This window comes from Leptodactylus fuscus, chromosome 3 (assembly GCF_031893055.1).
Source record: "Leptodactylus fuscus isolate aLepFus1 chromosome 3, aLepFus1.hap2, whole genome shotgun sequence".
Classification (NCBI taxonomy): Eukaryota; Metazoa; Chordata; class Amphibia; order Anura; family Leptodactylidae; genus Leptodactylus; species Leptodactylus fuscus.
The window spans coordinates 33,773,079-33,792,940 of record NC_134267.1 but is presented as its reverse complement, the minus strand read 5'-3'; the positions used below and the strand labels follow the sequence as shown (position 1 = coordinate 33,792,940).

General features: G+C 43.3%; 1 protein-coding gene across 2 annotated transcripts in view; it reads left to right on the top strand.

The window, feature by feature from the left end:
• Positions 1 to 19,862, top strand: part of KIF16B (kinesin family member 16B) — a 241,358-nt gene that overhangs the window by 6,127 nt on the left and 215,369 nt on the right. For both annotated transcript variants that reach the window (XM_075267378.1, XM_075267376.1), the window contains exons 2-3: positions 16,759 to 16,828; positions 18,926 to 19,039. In XM_075267378.1, coding sequence (XP_075123479.1) covers positions 16,759 to 16,828; positions 18,926 to 19,039 — 184 coding nt within the window. The remainder of the gene's footprint in view (positions 1 to 16,758; positions 16,829 to 18,925; positions 19,040 to 19,862) is intronic.

Genomic DNA, 19,862 nt, shown 5'->3' with positions numbered 1-19,862 from the left:
GCCGCTTCTGTTACATGTATAGGAACAATGCTGCATGCGTCACTCATCCACTCGCAGCTTCCAGTATATGGAGACTCCCGGAACATATGATTTTTGTGGGCTTCAGGTGTCACACCTTGACAGATCACATACTGATGATTTATGCTGTCAGTAGTCTTAAAGGGGTATTCCCATGACTCTTGTTCACTAACCTGCAGGCTGTTGTGCTCTCTTCACTTCCTCCTTTTCTCGGGACATTGGTGGGCGGGGTTTCACTTGCACGGGATTGGTTGTAAATGAATTACCACAGTGTGAAGCTGATGTAGCAGAGCTGGATTTGAGTCAGTTTGCATTACATACAGAGGTAACGGACTTCCTAGCTCAGCCCTTATCAGCCAAATTCAATTAAACCGACTGATAAGAGCTCAGAAACCCCAGAGCTCTCTGAGAAGCTCTGCTACTTAAAAGACACAAACCGCTCAGAGCCCCTCCCAGCAACTCCCCCCCCCCCCCCCTGAGAGCAGGCAGCTACATCACTTGACAAATGAACAGATAATCCCAAGGGCCATAGAAACGGAGTGTAAACAATGAAGTGAATAAATTAAGATGGCGGCCAAATAAAGCAGTTTTGATAAAGCAATGCATTTAGGAAAAGTCTTAAAGCCACATAAACTAGCCGTATAGATAGGATCCTTGTGATGGGACAACCCCTTTAAGGCCATTGGGGTATTGAAGTACCCCCATCCCCAGTACAAACACAAGGAGAACATACAACTCCCTGCAAATGCTACCCTTCGTCGGATTCAGACCCAGGGTCTCAGTTCTACAAAGCAGCAATGCTAACTGCCTAGTCATCGGGCGGCCCAGAATTTACGTGGAACTTGCGATTTCTGCATTTTTTTAATCTAATATTTAATTCCTTCCAGATCTCTCATTTAAAGTCACAGCGACATTTCAGGGGATCAGCTTGCACTGTTGGATTGTCCGTGTCTCGGGATGTAGAGTCTCTTTATTACGAGGCTGTCTGGTAATAGTTGAGCTATTTTAGATTCTGTCAGCATTGTGCATAAGAAATCTGAAATTCATATCCTTGTAGGCAGCTGAATAGAGGGAGTTTATCTGGTAATTGTATCACTCTGCTAGACTTTTATGCGATTTTTATCTCGGAGACAGTATATTCTTTCATAATTTTTTTTTTTCCTCTATGTGGTGGAATAGATGACCTAATGGTGCGCAGCCCTCTTCTACTGAATGGGGCTAAGCTGCAAAGGAATGAACTTTGGGAAACGTTGTCAGGTCATTGCAGGAGGGGTGGGGTCCTCCAATGGCCCGACAGTATTACTCTTATTTACACCAGAAGCTGGCGCAACTACAGCTCAGATCTCAAGTTTCAGTCGCCATTTCGTAAACGGCAGAGAGATGTCACCTATTAGTTTATGAGCGATGCTACTTGGAAACCATCAACAAGCAGTATAGTTGTTTGTCAGATCTTACGATGGCATTCCATTTAGTCTTAGTGCTTATTCTTGGCTACATGTTTTCCAGATCCTTGTTTTTTTCAGAGATCCTTTCACCTCATTGGGTAAATCGGGTCATGAAAATGGGGCAGACATGGAACATGAACATGACATGGCCAAGAGATTCGGTTGGGTAATCCTTGCGTCTTAAAGGGGTTGTCAAGGATTAGAAAGGCATACTTCTAGGGTTGAGGGATCGGAAAAGATCAGATTCCGATTGGAGATCGAATAAATTTCACGATCGAGATCGGAATTCCGACCCGATCTTTTCCAGTGGGATCAAGATCGGAGGTTATCTCAAGATCGGCTCAACCCCAAAAGTGACTTTTCCCATAGAAAAGCATTGACTAGGGTTGAGGATCGGGATCGGAAAAGATCGGATTCCGATCGGCGATCGAGCAAATTTCACGATCGGGAACGAGATCGGCTGGAAAATGATCGGAAATCAGATTTTAAAATCGATCTTGAAATCTCAAGATCGGCTCAACCCTACATACTTCCTTTCATCTAAAAACAGTGCCATCCCTGTCCACGGGTTGTGTCTGGTATTGCAGCTGAGCTCCATTGTAATGAATGAAGCAGAGCTGTGATACCATACATAAACTGTGGACTGATATGGTGCTGAATAAAGGCAGCATGTTTTTCTTACATCTCATTATTCAACGCTCAGCTTGTCCGATTTACATACGGAAATCGGAATTTCCTTTGTCACGTATTAGTAATTGTCATTCCTGGGATTAATAATGTGTCTATCAGACTTGCAACCCCTTAAAGAAGTGGTAAGCTTAATGGGGTATCACTGTCTGATCGATGCGGGTCCCACTTCTAATCTACACCTGTCTCAAAAAAGGGGGGGGGGGGTTCCGAAAAAAGCCGAGAGCTCTTGCCCAGTAAGGCCCAGCATCTGTTGGGCGTTTCTGGCATATCCTGTGGATACGTAATAGTGGCCATGGATTGTCGGCAGTGGCATCGGTCGTCACAAGCTCCACTACTGGCACATGACAACTGACACCACCAATATTCTTAGTGGAATAGAGGGTTGTCAGTTTTTTGATTCTATTGTTTCCACCCAAGATAAGTTTACAAAGCGGTCCTTTGCTGAAAACAGGGTTGTGGAATTGGAGTGAGAGTTACGCTAGGTTCACACCTGCGTTCAGGGTCTCCGTTCTATGGTTTCCGTCTTCTGCATGCCAGAAGACGGAAACCATAGACCGGGTCCGGCCGTGCGCGGCGGTGAGCGTTTTAGGCTCTCCGCCACGAAACCGTTTTTTTTAATCCGGACACAGAGTACTGCATGTCCGACTCTGTGTCCGGATTATAAAACCCGGTTTCGCGGCGGAGAGCCTAAAACGTTCACCGCCGCTCACGGCCGGACAGCTTTTTCACCCATTCAAATGAATGGGTGAGAGACTCCTGCAGGTTTCCGCATCCTGCCTCTGTTTTAGGCAGGAAACGGAAACCTGAAGTACGGAGTGCCGGCGCAGATGTGAACGAGCCCTTAGGCCTGGTTCACATCTGCGCATGGCCTTCCGTTCGGAGAATCCTCTTGGGGACCCCTGAACGGAAACCTAATCCACATAAAAAAGTGGTTATCATAGGAAACCCGCAGACCCCCATAGACTATAATGGGGTCCGTGTGGTTTCCGTATGAGAAATGTGGAGAGGAGCCCGAACGCAGATGTGAACTGGGTCCTAGGGACAAATTTCCCAACTTCAGCTTCAAAATAAAATGATTATTTTAATAATATTCTGCAATTATTAATAGTGTATTATTAGATTGCTGGATATTTAGTTCCAGGCTTATATGGGTATACACAAATGAGAAGCTTGTGTTAAATATTAAAGCCAGCCTTTGGCGCAGGATGTTAATCACATTGCGTTCTTAGTATTTGCCTCTGGTTAATGACAGACGGCTGGCACTGAGCTCACTTGGTACTTTGCCTGGTGTAATATCACATCTAGGTTAGTAACCCTAATATTTAAAGCAGGGGTCAGCAGCAAGTCTTCATTTTATGAATATGGAAAAATACAGGACTTGTCGTGGGGTTGGATCTTGATTTGGGTTTATTTTTACAAATAAATTTTGATAAATAATGTGATTTTTTTTTTTTATCCCTGTTCACATGTCTTATGGGTAAGGTGTATGCCTCAGAATGGTCAAGGGTGGGGCATCCTATGGGGACTACAAGAAAATTCAGGTTATTGTATATTCAAAATGGATGGCCTTTCCTTTAGATTGGCAGGGTCCAGTTGTAGAGTGTGCAGCTCCCCGCATTGTTTGCATGCTGAACTCTGCGTTGCTCACTTGCCATACTTTTAGTAGCAGTGGTCATGGGTACTGCAGTGGTGTCTCATGCATTTATAAATGACTAGCCTCTGCCCGTGACTTCGTCTGCAGGTTGTTTGGGGTCAATGATCCGCCTATATTCAGCAAATTGCTGCCGTCGATGGTTTGCCTGCTCCGGCGTTTCGGCATCTCTTAAGCTGTCCTGTTGTTGAACTTGTTCCTCATGCCGTGCCTGTGATTCTTCCGGCATCTCAGCAGCTCGCTGGGACGTCATATAATGAGCGTGTTGTTGGCGTTGGTGATCTGCGTGCTCTGGCGTTTCAGCAGCTCTCAAGCTGGCCTGCCGCTGAACTTGTTTCTTGCACCATGCCCGTGATTGTTTCGGCATCTCTGCAGCTTGCTGGGAAGCCATATAATGAGTGTGTTGTTGACCTATCTTAAAGGGATTGTCCAGGATTTAGGATTTTTATGGCAGGAAATTGATGTCAAACTAATGACAGTACTTTGTAGGGCCACTTCTACACGTTACAAAAATGCCTTTTTTATTCTGCATCACAGCTCCAGTTTCATGAAACTCAGAATTTGATGTAAATGAACTGAATAGGGCTTTAGGGGCATTTCTTGTCCTGTCGGGGCATTGTTTTCGATTCGAGTTAACCAGACCAAGTGGCAGATGTCACTCAAGTAATAGGGGAAGAATAAATTCCTGAGTTACATGAAAATGGAGCTGCAATGCATAATAGGAAGGGCATCTTTGGATAGTCTTTGGAAGTAGCCCTACAAGATAGGATTTTCCTTCCTACAGACTCCCTTTAAGGGTAGACCATGATTTTTTAAAAGGCAGATAGCTCCTTCTAAGGCTTGATTCACACCTTTCATATGAAAATATCAGCAGTGTTGGAGACTACAGGGTTTCCATCATGATGTTTTTGACTATTCTGCCTTCAATACAGATCTGGACAAAGTACATCAACCTCTTCAGAGCTATAATACTACAATACTGATAGGACTGGGGACTGACTATAAAGTTTTTTTGCAGGCATTAGATTTATGGCTTCTTTTCCTAGCAATGTGCACTGAGATGTGTAACCAGGAGAAGATGGAGAGAGAACTCTGTGGACACTATGCTCCAGATGGGAGATTTGAAACACCTTCCGTGAACATAAAACAACCCATGTGATTCTATGCAAACATCTCCAGCCACCCATGTAAACTTATGGATCCTGGCTGTTTATTCAGTTGCAGAATCCTAGCCACAAAGCAAACAAGAGTTGTTCTGTTTTGTTCTAGATCTACATTGGCTCTTGCCACTATTTACAGTCTTCTTTCGGTTGTGAAGGGGTTTTACAGGGTTAAATATTGGTGACCTATCCTTAAATCAGTGAGGTCCAAAACCTGGCACCCCCATGATCAGCTGCCAGAAAGACGGATGAGTGCTGTGCTTGGTATTGCACATCTACCCCATTTAGTTGAATGGGACTGAGCTGATGTCGAGTCCATCGATCATATGGCCTGTACAATGGATGTGGTGCAAACTGCAGTTCTTCTGCTCCTTTGAACCGCGGATCCGTGGGCCTATACAATACTAACCGAGCCTCTCCAGGTTCAGAGACAAACCTAGTCGATGGAGCAGAGCACTTCTGCCCCTTTTCAGTTTGAGTGATCAGTACCCAGACCCCAAAACTTCTGACGTGTCAATGTGACACACACTGAGAGAAAGAAGCATACTCCAGACTCAGTCACAAATACAACAGGAGTCCTCAAGATTCGGGAAGGGGGGTTGTACAAGGGATCCCCCATACTCGCAACTGGTGGGGATCCCATCGCTCAGACCCCAAACACAGAGCAAATTACCCCCTATCAACTTTTTATGCGGGCTCTGTGGGACCCCCGGAAACTGCAGCTCTCGGTAATGTTTACTGCGAGTGTCTCAATGAAGTTTGTGTCCCCATTACCAAGAGCCGATGTTTTAGTAAAGTTGATCGGTGGCGGTTCTGAGTGTTGTACCCCCCCAGATATACATATTGATGGTGTATCCTAAGGATAGGCCATCATTGTTAGAAACCAGATAACTCTTTTAATGACGTAGATAATATGTTCAGTAAACCCTAAAGTGTGGTCTTCTCTCAGATCAAGTGAAGGTCCTTGAGCCATGATGTCGCGCACCATTACAACCTTCCACATCCTAAGGATAGGGGGTAATTTGTTCTATCGTTGGGGTCTGAGCGATGGGATCCCCATCATTCATGAGAATGCGGGGTCCCTTGTACTCCCCAAATCTTAGGGACTGCTAGAGATAGCGGAGCACTGGACTCCATTTTCACCACTGTCTTAAGGAATAGAGCGGCAAGGGTCACGCTCGGCCTACTGCTCCATTCAGCTGAGGGTATGCAACCCCTTTTCCCTTGTATTAGCAAGTTAACCCTTATATGTTGATAGGGGGTGCCACAAAATTGCAAAATAGGTTTGTTCACTATGATTCAGAAGCAATTTTGACGATAATAGACCCCCTTTAAGTTTATTTAGCTGATCACCTATCGGCCTCACATCTAGTGCTGTATTATACTGGGCGATGTGTGGTAACTGCAATTTTTTTTTTTTCTTCTGATCTCAAAGTCCCTTTAACCTGTAGTCCTATAGTATACTTACTAATACGCCTTGTGGTCATGTGACTTAACAATGCCTCTTTGTTCTCGTCACAGTTCGGATTTGCAACTTGGAATGTCTTTATTGTGCAGGTTAAAGGAACTAAATCCCACGAGCTCAGAACCAGGATCCAGCCCTTGTTCTTTCACATCACCCATTTATTGCAGTTTGTTCTTGTTATTGTAATCCTATACACATAGAAAGGAGAAGAATGACACAGCAGACTGTATGTTTCAGGACAATTGGCAATGGACGGTAGGGAAAGGATAGATGAAATATTGTAGGCTTTATCAGGACAAGTACAGGAAGCAACTTCAATTTTCTTTAATAGCTAAGCACAAATTTCCATTAGAAAATCCCCCAAAAATGAAGTGCGCCTTGGAAATCTGGGGCAAATTGGCTGCTTGACTTCTAAAGTTTAAGCCAAATATAAGGTCAAAAAAGTATTGAAAAGATCTCTTGGTTCTAGACAACATTAGAGATGAGCGAGTACTGTTTGGATCAGCCGTTCCGAACAGCACGCTCGCATAGAAATGAATGGACGTAGCCGGCACGCGGGGAGTTAAGCGGCCGGCCGACATCAAAGCGGAAGTACCAGGTGCATCCATTCATTTCTATGGAGCGTGCTGTTCGGATCGGCTGATCCCAACAGTACTCGCTCATCTCTAGACAACATGTATGGTGCCAAGAGGATGTTTTTTTGCCGACTGCCTGCACTTTTCATGTGTCCAACATTTTGAGTTCTTTAAAGGGGTATTCCCATGATACTTGTTCACTAACCTGCAGGCTGTTGTGCTCTCTTCACTTCCTGCTTTTGCCAGCACATAGGTGGGCGGGGTTTCACTTGCACGGGATTGGTTGTAAATGAATTACCACAGTGTGAAGCTGATGTAGCAGAGCTGGATTTGAGTCAGCTTGCATTACATACAGAGGTAACGGACTCCCTATCTCAGCCCTTATCAGCCAAATTCAATTAAACCGACTGATAAGAGCTCAAAAATCCCGGAGCTCTCACCTCCCCTATCTGAGAAGCTCTGCTACTTAAAAGACACAAACAGCTCAGAGCTACTCCCAGCCCCTCCCACTCCCTGAGAGCAGGCAGCTACATCACATACAAATGAGCAGATAATCCCAAGGGCCATAGAAACTGAGTGTAAACAATGAAGTGAATAAATTAAGATAGTCTTAAATTCACATGAACTAGCAGTATAGATAGGATCCTTTTGATGGCACAACCCCTTTAAGAATACATTGACACCGTGGCCCACGTTTACAAAGTTGAGTCCACCAATTTGTCCAAGAACTGCTCAAAAATGTCCCAAATCTTGATGTGCAGTAAATTTGATCGATGAGAAAAGCAGCCTTGTTCCCCAAGGAGACCTGGTCTAAATTGGTGGTCCGGACTTTACGTATTGATGAAGATAGGATTAGTATTAGATCTGTGGGGGTCCCATGAACAGCACCCCCTTCAGCTCCATGGAGCATTGCTCTTGCCACTCAGACCCCCCCCATCATCTCCTCTACTTCTATATAAGGAACAGCACTCCAGGGCACTAAAGGCCCGCCCCCAGTGCACCAAATGTCTCATTTGCATAAGACATCAAGGTTGTTTGTCTCAAACAACAGAGGTAAGTTGTTTATCACCGTAATGTGCTCGGTAACATGGCGGCGGCAGATGAATATTCTTGGCGGAGGAGGTAGACTTCCTTCGCACGTCTTTCTTTATGTTTTAAGCCACCTAGAATTCCGAGAAGGTTTGGCCTAAAGTTTGGGCGTAAAGGGTTTACAAGTAGTTCTGTTATTCCCAATCTGTTCCCTGCTTTTATCTTCTGCCCTCCGGAGCTGCACTTCTCTGTAGTCCACGTGTGGCTACTGTTCTACCGTCATGTACGCTTGCCAGAAATAAAAGCTTTGTGCGGCGTTCAGGGCTCTTGCTTTGGAGCGGAGCAGCGCGCTCTTATCAGCACTTTTCAGAAGTATCTGGCGGTTAATATAAACGCGGTGACAGCTGCTACTTCTCGCCAAGGAGCTTTGGTGTCCCAAGATCCTCCCATTATGACAAGTCGTGGTAAACAAATAACGCAAAGGGAGAAGATCTCTCAGTGAAACATATGCTGCCTATAAAGCAGGACTCGCTCGCTCTTTATTAGGATTCACATTAATATGACATCAGGAGAGCGCGCCATTGAGAAAAATGCACAGGATGCAAAACCGAAAACCTTCTAATTGGAAGGAGCAGGTGGCTTTAGGTTTAGCTCGGAGGCTGCTTGTGCGAGTCCCATATGAATACATTGTGCTTTCTTATGTATACTCCTCTCTGATCAGTTTCTCATAAAGCGCTGAGTGTGCCTCCTCCGTACAAGTGCGGCAGGCTGTTCTCTACAATAGACGTGCAGGGATTAGTTTAGATGTTATTTTGCTCTTTTATTCTCACTTCATACTTTGTGCTACCTTGTGGGATTGGGTGGTTTTAGATAAGACTAATAAAATCTAGATATTTTTCTGCAGCACAAGTTTGATATTTTCTGATTGTACATGGCTAGTCCTATATGATAGATGATACACATTCAGTAACATTAGATGGTTGGCCCGTCCTGCCTGAATTAGTTGGTTCAGTCTTAGGGCGGGTCCACCCCTGCGCCCGGTCTTCGCTTTGTGGGTTCCCATCTTCTGCCCGAGAAACTGGACAGGAGACGGAAACCCGGCGGTCAGTGTCTTGTGAGCGTCTTCTGGTCTCCGCGGCGAAACTGTTTTTTTGTTTTTTTTTACCGGACACAAAGTCCTGCAGTCCAACTTTGTGTCCGGTTAAAAAAAAAAACAAACAAAAAATGATTTCACCGTGGAGGGCAGAAGACGTTCACGGGCGGACACTTTGCAAACCCATTCAAATGAATGGGTTTGGAAAGTAACTGCCTGTTTCCGTCTCCTGTCCAGTTTCTCGGGCAGAAGATGGAAACCTGCAAAGCGTAGACCTAGGCGCGGGGGTGATCCCGCCCTTAGGCCTTAGTCATACGTCTGTCAGTGTTACATCACTTTGGGGGAGATGTATTATTCCTTGTACGTTTTTTGTTCCAGCTAATCCATTAGAAAATAGGAAGTCCTAATTTTGGGTGTTTTGACCATCACCAGGCCCCTCTAGAACTGAAATGGTCTGTTTTTATTTCCTGTCATTTGCATCTGAACAAAAACTGGTCAGTGGGTTGCAGTTAGGGTTGAGCGATCGGGATCAGAAAAGATCGGATTCCGATCAGCAATCGAGTAAATTTCACGATCGCAATTGGAATTCCGACCCGATCTTTTGCAGCGGGATCGAGATCGGTGGTTATCTCAAGATCGGCTCAACCCCAAAAGTGACTTTTCCCATAGAAAAGCATTGACTAGGGTTGAGGATCGGGATCGGAAAAGATCGGATTCCGATCGGCGATCAAGCAAATTTCACGATCGAGATCGGCTGGAAAATGATCGGAAATCGGATTTTAAAATCGATCTTGAAATCTCAAGATCGGCTCAACCCTAGTTGCAGTAAAAAAAACCCTATAAGCCATTATATCCATTTTTTATTTTTTTTTTACTGCTCCATTGAAACTGATGACAGACGGATGTTGAGAGTTTTCAGATAAGCGTGAAATTTGTGTTACAGCTCTTGATTTTACAGGTGAAACACGTTATGCTATGCTGCCGCACTGCGCATTGTGCAGGCTTGTCCGAGGATTGGAAAAATGGGCGCATGGACCGCTAAAATAGCAGACACCAACCATGCTCGATGAGCCCCTTTGACGATAATGGGTCTGTTGAGACAAAAAAAACGGACTTGCAGCATTTTTTAAATGTATATATTTATCTTATATAGCGCCATCTTATCCCGCAACGTTTTACAAATAGCGTCAGCCACTGTCCCATATAGGGCTCACAATCTACATTCCCTACCAGTATGTTTTTGGAGTTTGGGAGGAAATCGGAGTACCTGGAGGAAACCCACGCAAGCACGGGGAGAACATGCAAACTCCTTGCAGTTGTTGTTCTCGGTGGGAATTGAACCCAGGACTCCAGCGCTGCAAGGCTACAGTGCTAACTGCATGGTGGTGAGACTCCAATGTGGATGTGAACATAGCCTAAATTAAATGTGTAAAATTAAGAAAAAAAATTGCACTAACAACCGTTGGCTTCAAATGCTGCATGCACAGAACCTAGATACGTGTTAGTCGGTGAGGTCAGGTGGGTCTGTAGATAATTCCTTACTTAAAATTCTGCACAAATATCCCTGAACCTAATAAGCCCTCTTCTATGTCCGTGTACATTTCCAAGAAGTCCAGCCCTCTGAATATTAAATCATACAGTACAGAGGTATCAGAGTAGATTAGTCAGCACAGATAGTAGCATCCTACAGGGCAGAGTCTGTGAATGTACGGGCTCAGCGCAGTGCCCTGGTAACCTGCACTAGTATCCGGATAGAACTACATGAACGGCTTGTTAGTAAGAGGGAGGTAATTATTAACCATGTGTGCGAAGGAAAAATCCTTTCAACAAACTCTACCCATTAGTTCATTGTCTTCGACTTCATTTTGATTAATAGAGTGAACTAGTATTCATTTTCCTTATCATCTGTCAATCCATTGACCTGGCCAAAATTATTGACCAGCGGTACTAGACTTACTTACAAACGCACCCTGTCCCCTCCATCTTGTCCGCGTATAACAATAACTTCATTACGCACAGCCCAAACATGTGGATGAAGTGGGGTCGGCCTCGGCTTTTATTACAGATATAGCTAAACCTATAGATATACATACACATATACATAGTCCAGTCATATTAATGTGATCACCTGTCAAAATCCAGAATAACCACCTTTGGCAGAGCGTGATGTGCTGGAAGAGAGGGGATGTTGTGGTGATGGTCACTGGGATGTTGAGCCATGCCGACTCCAGTGCCGTGGCCAGCTGCGCTAGGTTACGCGGTTGAGCATCCATGGTGCGAGCAACCCGATCGAGGTGGTCCCACAGATTCTCCATTGGGTTCAAGTCTGGGGAATTTTCTGGCCAACGGAGTACAGTAAACTCATCCTGGTGCTCTTCCAACCACGCACATACACTGCGAGCTTTATGATACGTCGCATTGTCCTGCTGGTAGATGCCATCATCCTGAGGAAAAACAATTTGCATGTAGGGGTGAACATGGTCCGCAAGGATAGATGCATACTGGTGTTGCTCCATCGTGCCTTCCACAATGATGAGTGCACCCAGATGGCTGATGACACGCGCCTTCTGCGATTGGTTATTTAACGTTCACGTCAAAAGTAGGCAGTGGTAACATTAATATAACTGGACTGTGTGTTTGTGTGTGTATGTGTGTGTGTATATATATATATATATATATATATATATATATATATATATATATGCAGAGACCCTGATTACCCACTTCTGGCGACCAATGATGGGTGTCCCTTCCCCCCCAAAGTGCCAGCCATGCGTCCAGGTGGGCACGTGTTGGATGTTCCTCTGGGGTGACATGACGGTAATCTTCTTCATCGCTGAAAGAGGGCAAGGGCCTGCCGTCATCTACAGAAATGAACAGTAAGCAAGCAATATTACATTGGTTATTTCAGTTGATCACCTAACAATCCCCTGAGGAGCATCCGTGTTTTGGATACGAAATGCATCGGATGGAGATGGTAACAGGGCAATTTTCGGGTCAGCATTGGGACCGTTCTTGTAAGAGCGGGAGTTAATATGCTTGGATGACAGGGTTATACAGGGTCAATCTCCTGCACCCATCCTTGGTTGCCTTTTCATTTGGATAAACTGGCCCTAAAAGTGGGGTATGATACCCTTCATCTTAAACGGGTAAGAGCGTTCCAATTATTTTCCAATTTTTATACCATCAATCATTGGGGTTAATTATATTTGAGATGATTATTAAATGTGAAGTTTTATTTGTCATATAATTGTGGATCTCTGCTTGTATTATACATTTTTGATCCATGAGAAATGAAGAACCTGTTTTCTCATATGTTATTGTATATTCTAACCTAAGGATAAGTTATGGGTATGACATTGCTATGGCCTGGTGGTATCTTTCCTACATTAGATATTGTACTTGTATTTCCCAGAAATTAAATCCCCATAACAAGTCCCTGCACGGACACTGTTATGTAGAACACAAAGTCCTGACTGCGGGCAGGTGTTCTAGAACAGGATGAGCTGGGCTTCTTGGTATACAGTCTTTGAGGAAAATATCTGTGTATCCGTACTTGCCAACATGTTTTGGCAGCTGTCCAGGAAGGACATTACATTGGGGCAGCTTGTATTCCCGGAGTATTCGGGAGCATTTTTTCTTATAAATCTGTACCGTTCCTTTTTGTTTCTCTTAATATTTATAAATAATTTATTCCTGCATTTCCAGGGGGTAGCGCTATAGTGTTGTGTCTTTCAGCCTTTCAGGCTTCAAGAATTATACAGGGATTTTACCATAGACTGCGGAATCCGCCACAAAATCCGCTGCTTTTTTTTCCCCGCTAGTGTTTTTTTTCTGTTAGTGGGGAAAAAGAAGCGTCATAGGGGCCACACGGTGGCTCAGTGGTTAGCACTGCAGCCTTGCAGCGCTGGAGTCCTCGGTTCGAATTCTGCCAAGGGCAAAAAAACCCCAAAAAACATCTGCAAGGAGTTTGTATTTTCTCCCCGTGTTTGCGTGGATTTCCATCCCATGCTCCAAAAAGACATACTGATAGGGAAAAATGTACATTGTGAGCTCTATGTGGGGCTTACAATCTACATTTGATGGAATTTGGTTTCCATGTGAACATACCCTAAGGGTAAGTTCACACGGGGTTTTTTGGTCGGGATTTTAATGCCGTATTCGCCTCAAAATCCTGACCAAAAAGATGGCTCCCATTGAAATCAACGGGAGCCGGTCAGGTGTTTTTTCCGGGCGCTGGCTTGTTCCGGCTCCCGGAACAAGAAGCGAGATGCTCATTATTCAGGCCGTTTGGCCTCGCAATTCAGCCTGAAGAGACTCCCTCCTCCTGACTAGGCCAATTCATTGGGCCTAATCTGGAGCGGAGTGTGCGACTGGATACCGGTGCTGTGCATTCAGTCGCGGCTACCGTTTTTTGGACCGGAACCTGAGGCGGCCAAAAAAAAAAAAAAAAGTGTTTTAGGGGCCACACGGTGGCTCAGTGGTTAGCACTGCAGCCTTGCAGCCCTGGAGTCCTGGTGTTCAAATCCCGCCAAGGGCATTAAACCATCTGCAAGGAGTTTGTATGTTCTCCCCTTGTTTGCATGGATTTCCATCCCATATTTCAAAAAAAAAAAAAAAAAGACATACTGATAGGGATAAAATGTACATTGTGAGCTCTATTTGGGGCTCACAATCTACATTTAAAAAAAAAAAAAAAAAAAAAGTTTTATTTAGTAAAAGCCGTAAAATGAAATAAAACCAATATCAATATGATATCGCTGTGATCATAATGACACGTCAGATAAAGTTGCCATGTCATTTTTAATACATAGTGAAAGTTGTAAAAGCAAAATGCAAAAAACTAGTGATAGATGTGTTGGTTTTATTCTCACAAAAAGATAATAAAAACTAATCTTAACAATATATGTTCCCCAAAATGGTGCCCTACGAAAGTACAGAACTTCATGCAAAAAATAAGCCCTACCATGTCAACAGAAAAATTAAAGTTCTACATTTTTGAAGGCAGCGATGAAAAGTTTCAGAGCGTTAAAGCCTAAACTCCCCGGTGTTATTAAAGGGTTAAACATATTGCAGGGTAAATTGTAGGCGCTCCTTTTCTGTAGTCCATGAAAGCTGCCCGTTAAATACTAAATGCGTCCTGTCCATTGATGAGAAGTGTTTATTGTCTTTTTTATCATTTGTATGAAGAAGGGCTGTTAGTCCTTATCAGAGCTATTATACGGCCGTTGTAATAATCGCTCAGATGTTTTATTACCGTGGGCTGCCGCAGTATGGCTGACTCAGACATTTTATGCAAGTTATGATTTGATGCGAGCCTGACAAGCCTTTCAATGGACCGTCGACATATAAAGGACAACCTCCATTTCATATTGTTAGCGCGCTATGCTTGGAAAATGAACCTTATACTAAGTTTCCATTGCTTTAAAGGGATTGTCAATGTTACTTAATACTTAATCAAAAATGGCCTATTTTTTTAAACCAAGTTTTTGTTATTAATTTTTTAAGAATTTTTGCTGAATTGTTTTTTAATTTTTCCATGTCACTATATTTAAAAAAAACAAAACAAAAAAGAACCTAATAAAGGATTGTTTTTTATTAGATATTAGCGAACACTGTTCGGATCAGCCGATCCGAACAGCACGCTCCCATAGAAATGAATGGAAGCACCTGTGACGCTGACTTTGCCGGCGGCCAGCCGGCGTCACAGGTGCTTCCATTCATTTCTATGGGTGCGTACTGTTCGGATCGGCTGATCCGAACAGTGTTCGCTCATCTCTATTGTTAGTCACTGTATTGTGCTTTGCAACACAGTGGTTAAAGTTGGGGTGAATACATGCAAATGGATTTTAATGGTCTTAGACCCTCTTCACACACAAGTCACACCGCTACAGTTATAACTATTCATGTGACTATTTTTGTGATGGAACATTTTGACCGGCCATCAAAAAATAGGACATCCTGCACATTTTCAGGGATCCAACCATAGTCAAGTTTAAGTTTATGAGGGTCTCATGAAAATTAATGTATCATGAAATGTCCACTTCTCATGGCTGTTTTGCATCATGGTTGGATGAATAGTTCTTAAAGGGTACCTGGGTTTTCATTAAAAGTTGAAATATGTGCTTGCTTGGCAGCCTTTTCTATAGTTTTTCTGCTTTTTATAATAACATGGCTGAAACACATTTTATATTTGTCTGTTAGACTTTGGGTGTGTACACTAAGGAGCAGCCTGCCCCCCTCACCTAGCCATTACTATTATTACTAATACTGGTTTATATGTAATTTTGCCAGGAGTAACTGTGCAATAGCAAACGGCTGAGCAATGTTCAAGTGACCATAATATAGGAGATGAAGGAACACTGAACTGTAAAGACCAGGTTAAATACATTTGGGCAGGATATAGCTGTCTGTGAATAATATTCCACCTGTATTCATACAAACAGCTGGAAGTAGTTACAACTGCATAGAAGGACAGGGCCACATGGCAAAGAAGTGGAGAACTGCGCTCACTGGTCCGAGACCAACCAAATGGCTATTCTTAAATCCTTTATTGATCTGGCCCAGCCTGACAAGAAATTTCAGCACTTGAGGAAGAGCTATATACAGCTCGAAACGCGTTGTGAAACTTCCCAGATCAATAAAGGATTTAAGCATATCCATTTGGTTAGTCTTCTGTTCATGGACCAGCAAGCGCAGTTTTCCACTTCTAGCCATGTGGCCCTGTCTTGTCATGTTACTGTCCGGTTCTCCCGAGATCACTGTGTGAGCTCTGCTGCCACCATCACCTTTGATGTCCTGTTTGGTGTTGTGACTACTTCACAACACCTGAAAGTGAGGGGCCAACTGGTCCCACATCTGTTCACTACTTTTTCATGCTAATAGATATACACTATAGCACGCTCGGTGTTCTCTTTATATTTTTGTCTCCACAACTGCATAGAAGACTTTTCTTACATTACATAAGCTGAGTAGTTGGCAGACACGTGTGAGGAAAATCAGCCCTTCCCCTCTCATCTGCGTTCACTGTGTAAAGTGAGAAAAGTACCTCCATCTCCACTCACTGTGATTCCTTCATGCTTATCTAATGTATCTATGGACAGACTTCCTTGGTAACAAAGGAGTGAACTGCAAAGTAGCTAGACGGGAGACACCTAGTGGTAGGAACTATGGAGAAGTTTTTCAGGCAGAAAGCAGTACAGTTTGGTCCAGAATCATATGCTCTATGAAATGAGACCAAGTTGCAAAGTTAGTGACCATTTAAATCGGTCCCTTGCCATGTCACTTTTTTTTATCCATATTTTCTGTTTCTGGACAGCTCTATTAAAAAGTATCTTTGTGTTTATTGAAATGTTGTTATGAATTTTTTTTAAATTTTTTTTATTTTCTGTTCCTGCTATATCTCTGGTAACGGTACTTACCTTGGGAAATCATTGCACATAAGAATCACATCTTTTCCGTCTGCGTGATTTACCGGTTATGCCACCTCTGTGTATGTATAATGTAATATAACATTATTAAATGTATTTTGTTGGGTATGGTTGTATGAATGCGCCTTGAGGTTTTGTATGCAAACGTTTCCAAAGAAAACGACGCTATCGCTCTTAACACACTCTTTTATGTGTTCTTTAGGGAGAAGGATCTGGAGGCTAAATTTATTATTGAAATGGAAGGCAAGAAAACAACGATTACCAATATAAAGGCAAGTGTGATGCAATGTTTATTTTTGATGAATGTTGCGGTTTTAGCGATACCCGGGGGTTTCATCTAGCAAGAAGTTAATATACAGTAATATGCCTGCATGCCTTTTTATTATGATTACGTTCGGGCTAGGTGGAATTAATAAGTGCGTATAATGGCCTTCAGAATAATTATATGGCTCGGCTCTTCTGCTTACATTGTGCCAGAGAATAGCTGTGGTTGTATACGTATGCGCTTCATACATACATATGATGTATTGCAGCTAGTGGTTAGAAAAATAATTCCTTTGTAGGGCGGCTAAGGAACAACCCCTTCGTCATTGGTAGATCCCATTGAGCAGTAACAGAGTTTAGCCGAACTTCTGCAATTGCTTAAACTGCTGCAGCATGATATCTTATCGCAAAACACACCACAATGAAAAGTCATTGTAATAGACACTTTTCAAAGATATTTCATTGGTTTTTGTCGTGTTTTTTTTTTTTTTTTTTTCTGCATGTAAGGACTTGTCCTGAGTTTTATGCCCCCATCACAGTTGAAAAGAATGAGTCAGGTTGCCAGCCGTTAAGAACATGGATAGGACACTGCGCTGATACAGCACACAGTTGTTTGCATGAGGACTTAAAGAGGACCTTTCATGTCCTCGGGCACATGTGGTTTTATATACCGCTAGAAAGCCAACAGTGTACTGTATTCAGTGCAATATCGGCTTTCCCGTTATGTCCCCAGGGCTGGAGATATCAGTGTCGTTACCGATCTCTGCCCACTGTCAGAAGGGCATCCCTGACAGTCTACCTGGGCTGTGAGGAAGGCCCCCCAGACTGTACTCGTCCATAGATTAGTACTGGGGGGCGTTCTTCACAGCTCAGCATCATGACTGGGCGGTAAGGAACACCTCCTCTGACAGTACAGGGCTATGGATGACTACTGTCAGGAGGTGCTTACCTCACAGCCCAGCTAGACTATCAGGAATGCCCTTCTGACAGTGGGGAGATATTGGTAACAGCACCAATATGTCCAGCCCCGAGCACATAACTGGAAAGCTGACAGTGTGCTGAATTCAGTATACTGTAGGATTTCTCGTGGTATATAAAACCGCATGCGCCCGGACACATGAAAGTTCCTCTTTATAGGCTTTGCACCCTTTATGGACGCTTATCTCCTATCCACAGGACTGCGGATAAGAGTCTATTAGCAGGACAGGGCACTGAAATCCCGTTGTAGGCCTCCTAGTGAATGGAGCACCAGTGCACTTACATGATCTCTGCTATGTTCACATCTATGGGGCTACAGGGATTGTAATCTGGCCGTGAACCCCCCCAGCAGTCTGTCTGTCTATCTATCTATCTATCTATCTACTCATCTATCTATCTGCGTGTTTATTTGTACAGACACATTTAGGTATTTATATGTGTTGTATTACATGTTATTTGTATACTTATATGTTTTATATCATACACATACACAATAACATTATAGGGGCCACACGGTGGCTCAGTGGTTAGCACTGTATCCTTGCAGTGCTTGAGTCCTGGTGTTCAAATCCCGCCAAGGGCAAAAAACCATCTGCAAGGAGTTTGTATGTTCTCCCCGTGTTTGCGTGGATTTCCATCCCATATTCCAAAGACATACTGATAGGGAAAAAATGTACATTGTGAGCTCTATGTGGGGCTCACAATCTACATTTAAAAAAAAAAACAAAAAAAAACAAACAAAAAAAAAAACAATAACATTATTATGTTGTTTCCTTCCTTTCGTGTTTTCCTCTGTCTAGTGTCTTCTCCGCAGATCTTGAACACAAGCCATGCATTTGCCGCTAGCGCCTTGATCCCCTAGTCGTAGAATAGCTGCCACTCCATTGGCTGTGTCTGATCTGGAGTCTATTTAATGTTTCAGTGTATAAATCCTTGTGGCAAAGATGTCTTCTCTTTTCCTTGAGTTAATTAATCATATCCTTGCCATGAGGGAGTTTCGGATTTCATGAAATTGCTATTGAAACTCTTTAGCTGAGGGTGATCTGGGATATTGTATGTAAATAACACGGCATGAATACGCTTTATCCCCGGATGTATCCCTCTAATTTTGCATTTGTTCTGTGCAGTTGCCTGATGGGGTCACCGGGGATTCTGGTCGAGAGCGCACAAAAGTATTCACCTATGACTTCTCCTACTTCTCGGCAGATTGTAAAAATTCCAGCTATGTGTCTCAAGAACGGGTAAGACGTTTCTGACTCTGCCATCAATTCTCTTTATTTCTTCGTGGATATTTCATTTTAATGAAGTAGTGATGTGAAAGGGGATTTGAACTCCACAATAACCTGCCTGGCCGATATGTATTCAGCGATGCCCCTTTATTTAGGAACCGCTCGCAGAATGTGCTTATTGTTTGAATGGGGACTTGAGTTTTGCAGGAATTTTGGCAAGCTCCAGGCTGCAAATTTCTTGTAAATGCCAGAGAAGAAATATAGAAATGGAATGAAATAATATTCGTGTTCAGCTTGTCTTTAGGGAAAGATTGTACTATTGTAGTAAATGTGTGGATATGACTAATATAATCTCCGCGGGTTTATTCCTTACTTTTGTATGTTTTACTTTGCACCTGTCTGGATATTAAGATGGTGCCAGGCTTGTCTGGAAAAGAATAGAATAATACCAGATTATTATATTGTGGCTTGTCAGACTCGGTCACAGAGTCTGCTGAAATTTGACGGGGGAAAAAATCCAGCATGGAGGATTTTTTGTCCTCTGCCGGTTTCAATTTAAAAATGATGGACGTCCGAAAGAATCCATTCTAGTCAATGGTGTCTGCTGGGATCAATGTGTAATCACAGTCCCGAACAATAGAGTTGCAACGCTAGTGTGAATCTACAGTAGTGTAAACCACACTTGGGTCACTATTGTGTACTACTGTGACCTTAAAGGGGATCTATCAGCAAAATCCTGCTGATAGAGCCCCACATATGCGTGAATAGCCTTTAAAAAGGCTATTCAGGCACCGTAAATGTTATATTAAACTACCCTCCCCCCCCCCCCCCGTTT